Source organism: Eschrichtius robustus, chromosome 1 (assembly GCF_028021215.1).
Source record: "Eschrichtius robustus isolate mEscRob2 chromosome 1, mEscRob2.pri, whole genome shotgun sequence".
Taxonomy (NCBI): Eukaryota; Metazoa; Chordata; class Mammalia; order Artiodactyla; family Eschrichtiidae; genus Eschrichtius; species Eschrichtius robustus.
Genome location: NC_090824.1, coordinates 50,096,045 through 50,108,055, shown reverse-complemented (window position 1 = coordinate 50,108,055; position 12,011 = coordinate 50,096,045). Strand labels below are relative to the sequence as shown.

Here is a 12,011-nt window from a genome sequence, read left to right as displayed (position 1 = left end):
TTATTTACAATAGCCAAAAAGTAGAAGCAACCCAAGTGTCCGACACTGGCTGTACAGAAATATACTTAACTCTACTGAACCGTACACTTAAAATGGTTAAGATGGTAAATTTCATGTTATGCTTTACCACAATTAAAAACAAAATGTTATTAAAAGGAACAGTATCACAGTCAGAACAGATATAAAAGTAAAAAGTAGTTTCTAATCTGACCATGTGATAATCCTCTCTGCTTCTGTCTAGAATTAGTCCTTATTTTGTGTTTTTCAAAATGCATGTCATAATCTATTGAATTATGACATGAACGAATCCTTTTTTTTAAGATGAAAGAAACAGAATAGAACAGAATATAGTGCATGAATATATTGCATGAAATGCTAAGTAGTGTTTCAAAAAACTTTTTGTTTCTTGTGTGTACACGCGCATGTATACAGCATCACTGTGATGTTAAATGTATTTTTCTTTCTTTTTTTTTTTTTTTTTGTCATATACCATTACCATTGCATCCTTTATTCACCAACACTCCCAATATAGCACTCAAGACACTCCTCTGCAATTTAAAATTTTGGGAACTATTCAATTATTCACTTACATTTTTCATAGGCTTTTCTATTTGGGAAAACAGTAAGTTAATTCATATTGAGATGTATTTTAACATATAACCAAAGTGCCTGATATATTGTATTCTAAAAACTTTGTGTTTAAACAGTGTAAGTGTAATATAAGTGTCTATGCATATATAATAATTTAATATACAAACATAAATTAACATACATAAATATATGTACATACATGGAAATTGATATAACTCATAAAACATGACTAATTAGCAACCTTAATATTGCCCATGTAACAAAACTGTAATTAAGGAAACATAAGTGAAATTTCCAGTGTAGCCCTCCTAACAAAATATGGAGCATAAGTTTAAACACAGCCCTTTAAGCTGGGTACCATCTAAGGATGTTTGCAGGTATTCTTTCCACTCATCACCCTCACTCTCCTCACCCCAAGCCTCAAAAATTGAGAAAGAAATGCCAAAATTTTCAGTGCCTTTAACCATGTATATATCTCTATTTTTTTTTTACTCTAGGCAATGAAAAATGTTAAGAACGTGTCTTCACTTATACTACTTTGAACTGACTGGAAGTAAAATGTGACAGTGTGAGAAATGCACTAAATGTACAACTCACATGAATGTATTTCTGACTATGGATCATTCCCACTGTATAACATACAGACTGATTCCCACAGGACAATAATGCTATAAATAAGTGGGTCACTCTCTAGAATACCTAGGTCCTTCTGATCCCACTAATTGAGTCATATACTTACCAAGAATCAGTAGTACATGTTTCTAAATATGTATGACACTTGTGCTTACGCTGTAATTATGTAATTTAATTACTATATAAGTTAAAGAAATAAGAGTATAAAAAATATTTATATGAAAACTCAAATCAAATAATTTTAAAGCAAGTCTTTTTAAAAAAGTATAGGGAGATTGGTTCAAGATGGTGGAGTAGAAGGACATGCTCTCACTCCCTCTTTCGAGAACACCGGAATCACAACTAACTGCTGAACAATCATGACAGGAAGACACTGGAACTCACCAAAAAAGATACCCCACATCCAAAGACAAAGGAGAAGCCACAATGAGACGGTAGGAGGGGCGCTATCACAATAAAATCAAATCCCATAACTGCTGGGTGGGTGACTCACAAACTGGAGAACACTTATACCAGAGAAGTCCACCCACTGGAGTAAAGGTTCTGAGCCACATGTCAGGCTTCCCAACCTGGGGGCTTGGCAACGGGAGGAGGAATTCCTAGAGAATCAGACTTTGAAGGCTAGCAGGATTTGATTGCAGGACTTCGGCAGGACTGGGGGAAACAGAGACTCCACTCTTGGAGGGCACGCACAAAGTAGTGTGTGCATCGGGACCCAGGGGAAGGAGCAGTAACCCCACTGAAGACTGAACCAGACCTACCTGCTAGTGTTGGAGGGTCTCTTGCAGAGGCAGGGGGCAACTGTGGCTCACCAAGGGACAAGAACACTGGCAGCAGAAGTTCTGGGAAGTACTCCTTGGCGTGAGCCCTCCCAGAGTCTGCCATTAGACCCACCAAAGAGCCCGGGTAGGCTCCAGTGTTGGGTTGCCTCAGGCCAAACAACCAACAGGGACGGGACCCAGCCCTACCCATCAGCAGACAAGCGGATTAAAGTTTTACTGAGCTCTGCCCACCAGAGCAACAGCCAGCTCTATCATCCCCCAGTCCCTCCCATCAGGAAACTTCCACAAGCCTCTTAGATAGCCTCATCCACCAGAGGGCAGACAGCAGAAGCAAGAACTACAATCCTGCAGCCTGCGGAACAAAATCCACGTTCACAGAAAGAGAGACAAGATGAAAAGGCAGAGGGCTATGTACCAGATGAAGGAACAAGATAAAACCCCAGAGAAACAACTAAATGAAATGGAGAGAAGCAATCTTCCAGAAAAAGAATTCAGAATAATGATAGTGAAGATGATCCAGGACCTCGGAGAAAGAATGGAGGCAAAGATCGAGAAGATGCAAGAAATGTTTAACAAAGACCTAGAAGAAAAGAACAAACAAACAGAGATGAACAGTACAATAACTGAAATGAAAAATGCACTAGAAGGAATCAATAGCAGAATAACTGAGGCAGAAGAACGGATAACTGACCTGGAAGACAGAATGGTGGAATTCAATGCTGCGGAACAGACTAAAGAAAAAAGAATGAAAAGAAATGAAGACAGCCTAAGAGACCTCTGAGACAACATTAAACGCAACAACATTGGCATTATAGGGGTCCCAGAAGGAGAAGAGAGAGAGAAAGGACCAGAGAAAATATCTGAAGAGATTATAGTCGAAAACTTCCCTAACATGGGAAAGGAAATAGCCACCCAAGTCCAGGAAGCGCAGAGAGTCCCATACAGAATAAACCCAAGGAGAAACACGCCGAGACACATAGTAATCAAAGTGGCAAAAATTAAAGACAAAGAAAAATTATTGAAAGCAGCAAGGGAAAAATGACAAATAACATACAAGGGAACTCCCATAAGGTTAACAGCTGATTTCTCAGCAGAAACTCTACAAGCTAGAAGGGAGTGGCATGATATACTTAAAGTGATGAAAGGGAAGAAACTACAACCAAGATTACTCTACCCGGCAAGGATCTCATTCAGATTCCATGGAGAAATCAAAAGCTTTACAGACAAGCAAAAGCTAAGAGAATTCAGCACCACCAAACCAGCTCTACAACAAATGCTAAAGGAACTTCTCTAAGTGGGAAACACAAGAGAAGAAAAGGACCTACAAAAACAAACCCCCCAAAATTAAGAAAATGGTAATAGGAACATACATATCGATAATTACCTTTAATGTGAATGGATTAAATGCTCACACCAAAAGACACAGGCTTTCTGAATGGATACAAAAACAACACCCATATATATGCTGTCTACAAGAGACCCACTTCAGACCTAGGGACACATACAGACTGAATGTGAGGGGATGGAAAAAGATATTCCATGCAAATGTAAATCAAAAGAAAGCTGGAGTAGCAATACTCATATCAGATAAAATAGATTTTAAAATAAAGAATGTTACAAGAGACAAGGAAGAACACTACGTAACAATCAAGGGATCAACCCAAGAAGAAGATATAACAATTATAAATATATATGCACCCAACATAGGAGTACCTCAATACATAAGGCAACTGCTAACAGCTCTAAAAGAGGAAATCGACAGTAACACAATAATAGTGGGGGACTTTAACACCTCACTTACACCAAAGGACAGATCATCCAAACAGAAAATTAATAAGGAAACACAAGCTTTAAATGACACAATAGACCAGATAGATTTAATTGATGTTTATAGGACATTCCATCCAAAAACAGCAGATTACACTTTCTTCTCAAGTGTGCATGGAACATTCTCGAGGATAGATCACATCTTGGGTCACAAATCAAGCCTCAGTAAATTTAAGAAAACTGAAATCATACCAAGCATCTTTTCTGACCACAACACTGTGAGATAAGAAATCAATTACAGAGAAAAAAACATAAAAAACACAAACACGCACCTATGGTCAACTAATCTATGACAACAAGGATATACAGTGGAGAAAAACCAGTCTCTTCAATAAGTGGTGCTGGGAAAACGGGGCAGCTACATGTAAAAGAATGAAATGAGAACACTCCCTAACACCATACACAAAAATAAACTCAAAATGGATTAGAGACCTAAATGTAAGACTGGGCACTATAAAACTCTTAGAGGAAAACATAGGAAGAACACTCTTTGACATAAATCACAGCAAGATCTTTTTTGAACCACCTCCTAGAGTAATGGAAATAAAAACAACAATAAACAAATGGGACCTAATGAAACTTCAAAGCTTTTGCACAGCAAAGGAAACCATAAACAAGACGAAAAGACAACCATCAGAAGGGGAGAAAATATTTGCAAATGAATCATCAGACAAAGGATTAATCTCCAAAATATAAAAACAGCTCATGCAGCTCCATATTAAAAAAACAAACAACCCAATCCAAAAATGGGCAGGAGACCTAAATAGACATTTCTCCAAAGAAGACATACAGATGGCCAAGAAGCACATGAAAAGCTGCTCAACATCACTAATTATTAGAGAAATGCAAATCAAAACTACAATGAGGTATTACCTCACACCTGTTAGAATGGGCATCATCAGAAAATCTACAAACAGCAAATGCTGGAGAGGGTGTGGGGAAAAGGGAACCCTCTTGCACTGTTGGTGGGAATGTAAATTGATACAGCCACTATGGAGAACAGTATGGAGGTTTCTTAAAGAACTAAGAATAGAATTACCATATGACCCAGCAATCCCACTACTGGGCATATACCCAGAGAAAAACATAATTCAAAAAGACACATGCACCCCAATGTTCATTGCAGCACTATTTACAATAGCCAGGTCATGGAAGCAACCTAAATGCCCATCGACAGACGAATGGATAAAGAAGATGTGGTACATATATACAATGGCATATTACTCAGCCATAAAAAGAAATGAAATTGGGTCATTTGTAGAGATGTGGATGCATCTAGAGTCTGTCATACAGAGCGAAGTCAGAAAGAGAAAAACAAATATCGTATATTAACGCGTATATGTGGAACCTAGAAAATGGTACAGATGAATCGGTTTGCAGGGCAGAAATAGAGACACAGATGCAGAGAACAAACGTATGGACACCAAGGGGGGAAAGAGGTGGGGGGTTGGGTGGTGGTGGTGTGATGAATTGGGAGATTGGGATTGACATGTATACACTGATGTGTATAAAATGGATGACTAGTAAGAAAAGAAAGAAAGAAAGAAAGAAAAAGGTATAGGGAAGATCATCGTAAAAGATTTGGAAAAATTATAAATACTTAAAAGATATCTGCACTCAGATTGCTTTACAAGCATCTTCAAGTTTATGTACCATCTAAAAGAAATGGAAAATAGACATCATAGAAGATACCTTTTGTACTTAAGCAAGATTCATACTCAAAGAAAAAGTTTTACACCAAGTCAACAGATTAGCATATAAATACATATAAATGTTCATTTGTAGGGGTTTTGTGTGTATTTATTAAAATAAAATGTGCATACTTCTTTGTTATGATTCTTTGCCTTATTTTTAATTAACTGACCAACTACTAGTCCCAGTCACAATGGCTAAGAGTACTTGGAGTCCAGTAATTAACTGGTAGTAAAAGTAGCTGTGGCCTCAGGATGAGTCAGGGCATCATAGTCAATGTCTGATTTTAGATTCAGATCTCAGAGATTTTAAAAACCAATCTTCCAGATAGGAGAAAAAAATAAGCTTCAATTACAGTCAAGCCGGGATTTTTAAATGTTGGCAAATATTAGAAGGCAACTCGAAGACTAATGATAGGACTTCCAATTAGACATGAACATTCTCTAAAAAATTTCAGGAATCTAAATATACATCTGGGGCTGCTAATGTATTACTCGTACGAAGCCTACACACGTAGATCTCATCAGTGAAACTAAACTCTTAGAAAAAATATGGAATATACTCAGTTTTAATTAATGCACAACAACAAGAAAAACAAACAGAAATATGAAATGCAAACACAAGTCACAGTAGAGAAGATATTTACAATGGCAAAAGACTTGAATAACCCTATAAAAGGTTATCCAAAAGGCCAATAAACATATACCCAAGCACATTAATAATCAAGAAAATACAAATCAAAACCACCACATACCATTATAAATATACCATATGACAGAACTTTTAAAATATGAAAATATGCATAAAGAGAGACATCACCTGCATTCTGGTAGGAGTATAAACTGTAAAACCCACTTTGGAAAACTGCTTGACATCATCTATTAAATCTGAAAATATGCACACTCTATGACCAAGCAATTCCAACCCCGAGTATATACTCTAGAGACACAAAATGCATGCACATGTGTACCAAGAGATATAAAAAGAATGTCCATAGCAAGTGTTATCAGTAATAGCAAAAAACTGTTGTTCAACCAGGAAAGGATAAATAAATCATGGTTTATTCAAACAATGGGAGAAAATTAAACTAGAACAACATACAACCACATCAATGAATCATACAAATATAACTTTGAAAGGAGATAAAAGACACAAAATAATGTATATAATTTGATCCAATTGATTAAAAAGTTCAGAAACAGGCTACATATATTTCTAGTGACATACACATAGGTGTTTAAATTGTAAAGAAAAGCAAAATGTAATTACCATTAAAGTCAGGGTAGTGGTTTCCCTCTGGTGTGTTTAAGCATTACATTTATTATAAAACATGTTTATGTTTTTATACTTTTCTCTATGTATATATCATAATAAAGTTTATACTACATACTAGAACTTTAGGAATTCAATATATTTTTATGTGTACTGATCTTTAAAAAGAGTTCAAGTTTTACCATAATTTTATTTTTTAATTTGTTGCTTGGCTTCTAGCTATTACACTGCATACTGCATGCGGAAAAGGTGTCAACTTTAAAAGCGTTTTTCTTGACAAGTTATAGCAAGATGGAAGTTTAGAACAATGCTATACATAAAAGTTATTAATTACTTATATAAAGTAAGAGTTAAACCATTGTTGCTGTGTGTCTCCAAAATATAATTTTTAAAAAGTCAACTTTTTTATTATGTTATTACTTTGAGAATTTATATTATCAAATGATAAATATACATTTTCCTCTTATCTACCACTTGGAAATGATATGAAGATAAAAAATATAGGCGTTTCTCTATGGTCTGTGGAAAGAAGGGAGACATTTAAGATACTTTACTTTTATGAATAAAAAGTATGGAAAACAACATCAGATTTTAAAAAAGGTTTTAAGCCTCATAAATGCAAGTATTTTTTTGCCTCAGGAAGCTTTCATCTTACCTTTAATAATTCAAAATAGTGCCAACAATGATATACTGGCACCAGCATAAGGCGTGGAAGGACATAACGAACTGCCTCTTTAAAACCATCAGCAATGGACTGCAAAGCAAAAAGACAAAAAACAGTATATCTCTGATATCAAGGTTATATAACAGCAGTGCCTAACAGAAGCAGATTTTAAGAATACAAGTTACAGGGAATTCCCTGGAGGTCCAGTGGTTAGGACTCAGCACTTTAACTGCCAGAGCCCCAGGTTCAATCCCTGGTCGGGGGGAACTAAGAACCCACGAGCTGTGCAGTGCGCCGCCCCCCTGCCCCAAAAAAAAGAACACAAGATACAGATTATCAAAACTATAATAGGAAGAATGTTCTATATTGAAATTGAAGGGCTATAAATCAAGTTTTTTCCTCCTTTAAGTTATCAGATAATTTAATATATACATTTCATCTTTCACGGCTAAAATAACTTTAACAATAGTCTTCTCAGCTCTTCTTCAAAAGTTTTGGCTTCCACATATCCTAAAGGAATGCTGAAAAGCTGTGTACTGTCTCACACATTTTTATGTCAATTTTATTAAAAATGTTTTGGGGGATGTGGTACATTGTAGATGTGATTTAAATATATTTCACCAAACAATGATCAAATAAATTTCAGATTTCGCTCATTTAATTTATGAAAAATGTCTGTTATATAACTTAATTGATAAAGCCAATCTTCACTGTCAAAATAAATAGCCAGATCAGACTAAATTTCTGCAAAAAGTCTGACTTCATTCTTAACTTGAAATACACATGTTAATGTCACAGTCTTACATACACCAAGCATCTGGAAGAACCTCTAACATAAAACATGCAGGTATGAAAACTTTACAAGCCTCACCTCTCCTTTATCACAATGTCCAATGAATGATGAAGTACTTTTTAAAAAAGGTAATATTCACCCTTGTTACAACCTTCTCATTTCTTAATTTTTAGATAGACATGACAAGACAAAGGTAGATATGACATTTCAGCTACCAAGAGTTAACACAATCACCCCATCCCCTGCTTTTGGAACCCTTTTTGCTTTGCACTCAATAAACTCTCCTTCAGGACCAATCCTTTTTTTTTTTTTTTTCTTTTCCCTGGCTGGTACCCTGGAGGTTTTTACACCTTGGATCAATGCATAATGGAAAATTCAATATGACAAGAAGTAATGTGTAAGAAAAACTGGAAGAGAATGCAACAACACAAACAAGGTTAGACTAGAAACGAATTAGTTTCTAGTCCTTAAAGATATCTGTACCCTTATATTGCCTGGAAAATCTTAGTGTATAGCTAGGGTTAGGTATATCCCAGTTTTGAAAACTAATAGTCTGCAGAATAAATGATTTTCTAAAATTTATAAGGCATTTAAAAGTTACTCATGTTGATTTTAAATGTCATTAAGGCTGACTTATTTAAAGTGGTATTTCTCATCAGGTAAATACAGACAGAAGCAATATACAAAGTGAAGAAAGAGTTCGAGATGCTGCTTTTAAAATATATACTCATAGGTAAACACTCCCATAACTCTCACCTATTGTTAACTCAAGTAAACTACAATTTGTTCAATAGACTTTTACCAGGATATGCAGAAATTAATTTCTTTTATCATTTAAGATAGTGATACAGATTATGCTAGATATAATTTTATATATTTTATATACAGTGCTTTAAGTGGAACCAAGATGAAACTTTAAAATTAGCCTACAAAAATCATTTGTATTGTTAATTAACACTGAAATGGCTACTAAAGTGCATTCTAAAATATTAATGCAATGTGTTTATAGTGTAAGGAGTCCTCTAAAAACAACACAAGCTAATGTCCGACCGTTTAATATGTGCCAAATGTGCTTAGTGTATTCCTGTTTAATTTTCATAACCGTAAGAGGTATACATTATCATCATCATTTTACAAATGAGCAAACTGATTCTCAGAGATTAAGTGACTTGATCAGGGTAAGACAACTATTAATTGGCTCAAAGCCAGAAGTTCTGACTCCAAAGCTCATATTCTTAAAGTGTGCCTACATCTTCTAAAGAAGTTTTGTTGTGTTTTTTTTTTTAATAAAAAACTTTTATTAAAGTTTTTTGAAAAAACATTACTTTTTCATTTTACAAATGAAGAGTCTGTTTTAAGTTAATACAGTACAAGTGAGTTTGGCCTGAAAAGGGTTTTTATATCTAACTCTGAATTTCACTGAATATCTGGAACAACAGCTTAAATAATTGGGTCTTAAATTCAAATTTCAAATCCCATTCAAATCCCATTCAAATCCCATAGTAAGAATTACTAATAAAATAAGAGTAAAACAAGAAATGTTGTGAGTGCTTTTGATGAGTATGCAAAGATTTTATAAGCAGATTTTCCCATTTAACTGATGCCTACTTCATGGTTTATATGAATATATAAGATTTAAAGAATTATTCCTTCAATTAAGTAAATTTTGAGAATTAAGTGTAACTTTTATTCCAAGTTGACAAGTTTTTTAGTAGAGTAGAAGTAGAAGATGATAATAATGGGAATTCACAGTAAAGGAGGGAGGCAGGTAAGTTCAGTTTTGAACATTTATATTTGAAGTTCTCGTGGGATATTCAAATGAATTAGTTCAAAGGGCAGCTGGTTATACGAAAGTATATACATACACACACATACATCCCCTGTTCAAAAGAAAGTTATGACTTGAGAATACAAATAGGAAGTCACCAGCATATAGGTGAAAGCAAAGGGCATGGATAAAGTCACCCAAGGACAGCACAGAGGAACAGAACAGCAGGGGCTGCTAACAGAAGTTGGGTAACACCTGCAACTAAGGAGACTGAGAAGAAACCAGAGAAGATGAAAATTAGGTGTAAGTAGTATCATAGGAGTCAAAAAGGACAACAGAGGTACAAATAAATACTACAGACATAAATATGAAATCAAAATATCTACAGGATTTGGTGGTTAAGTTCACTGTCAAGGGCAGTTTTTAGTGTTACATCCTGATTAGAACACAGATGGTAGCAGTTTGATGGAGAATGATAAAAAGTAATATGAAGACAACTGGCTACAAATGGAAAAAACAAAAAGGGGAAGAGCTACAGTGACAAAGATTTATTTATTCGCTTGTTTTAGGACAATAAAGATTTGACCATATTCATATGCTAAGGGAGAAGAGCCAGTCTAAATGCAGGAAGTAGTAGTCAAGGATCATCAATGCCAATGTTACCTTCATTAAGCGTTGAGAGAGTAAAAATATAATTTTGTCCCTCTCCACTTACTCTCACTTTGCCTAACTGCATTACTGAACCAAGTAACTTGTGTACTCTCCATTAATATATCTATCTCCTTTAAATGACAGGCCTGATAGAGTAATCTGTAAGAATATATGTGAGGATATTCTCCACTCTTTATGATTTTGGTTCTATCTCCTGTAGGGAATAAGATCCTGAAATAGCTCTCCATATTCATCTCTACATCTCAGATCCAGAATGTGCCAGATTTTTCTAGTCAATCAGTATTTGTCATGGTATTCTATAAAAGATTTCCACATTAAGGACAAATTGAAAGAACTCAAGACAGAAAACAGAAAACAACCTAGAACAGGCTTACAATTAACAGATTTTGAAGGATTGGTGAAATATTTCTTTAGTTGCTTTATAAAAAATAACATTCAATTTAAGTTTACCTGAAAGTGTAGAGCCACTGCAGGTCTGGCCATCAACTTACTGAAATGTTCATTAAATTTTGGTGAAAGAATATCCTGTGATAATGTTTCATAAGGATCAAATGCTTGTTCCTATTTTTTTTTAAAAAGGAAAATGTGTTAGGTTTAAAAGAACATCTTTTCTACTAATATGGCACAGATTACTTAATGGCAAATTTTTATTTAAGGCCTCCATTAGGTTTCAGAATTTTTTTTATTTCAGGGACAAATAATAACTATGGCTGTAACTTGGCAATTCTTAATAAATGTAAGTAATGACCTTGGGCAATGGATGACAAGAAGCTACTGGTCGTAAGTTAGGTCACTGACTTGTGGTCACAAGTATCAAACTATTAAAATGCATACGCACATTTACCCCAGATAAACAAAAGGTGTAGTTATTAGTAAAATAAGGCCGGGATTTGAAATTTCAGTTAGGTTCACCTAGGTTGAAAGGACTTTACACTGAGGATACTTTCAAAGGAAACAAAAAGTGATATTCCCGCTGTTTTATCCACTCTCCACTTTTTCAAAATTAGAAAAAGAAAGTAAAGACTAACATACAGTAAACTAACAAAACAGAAACTGCCCATATTTTGTCCATGTTTATATTGAAATAAATTCCTATTATTTTATAATAATCAACATCCCCAATGTTTAGCTAGAACTAAGATTTGTTTCATTTTTGTATGTTAAAAATGCAGTTAAGTATGTTTTTCAGAAAATAACAAGTGTTGGCAAGGATGCAGAGAAATTGGAACCCTTGTCCACTGCCAGTGGGAACTGCAAAATGCTGTAGCCCCTGTGGAAAACAGTTTGGCAGTTCCTTAAAAAGCTAAACAAAGAATT

The 12,011-nt window shown here is 34.9% G+C and overlaps 1 protein-coding gene across 2 annotated transcripts in view; it reads right to left on the bottom strand.

Annotated features, from left to right (window-relative positions):
• Positions 1–12,011, bottom strand: part of SOS2 (SOS Ras/Rho guanine nucleotide exchange factor 2) — a 106,709-nt gene that overhangs the window by 41,636 nt on the left and 53,062 nt on the right. For both annotated transcript variants that reach the window (XM_068545647.1, XM_068545651.1), the window contains 2 exons: positions 11,145–11,255; positions 7,453–7,551 (listed from right to left, as the gene is read on the bottom strand). In XM_068545647.1, coding sequence (XP_068401748.1) covers positions 7,453–7,551; positions 11,145–11,255 — 210 coding nt within the window. The remainder of the gene's footprint in view (positions 1–7,452; positions 7,552–11,144; positions 11,256–12,011) is intronic.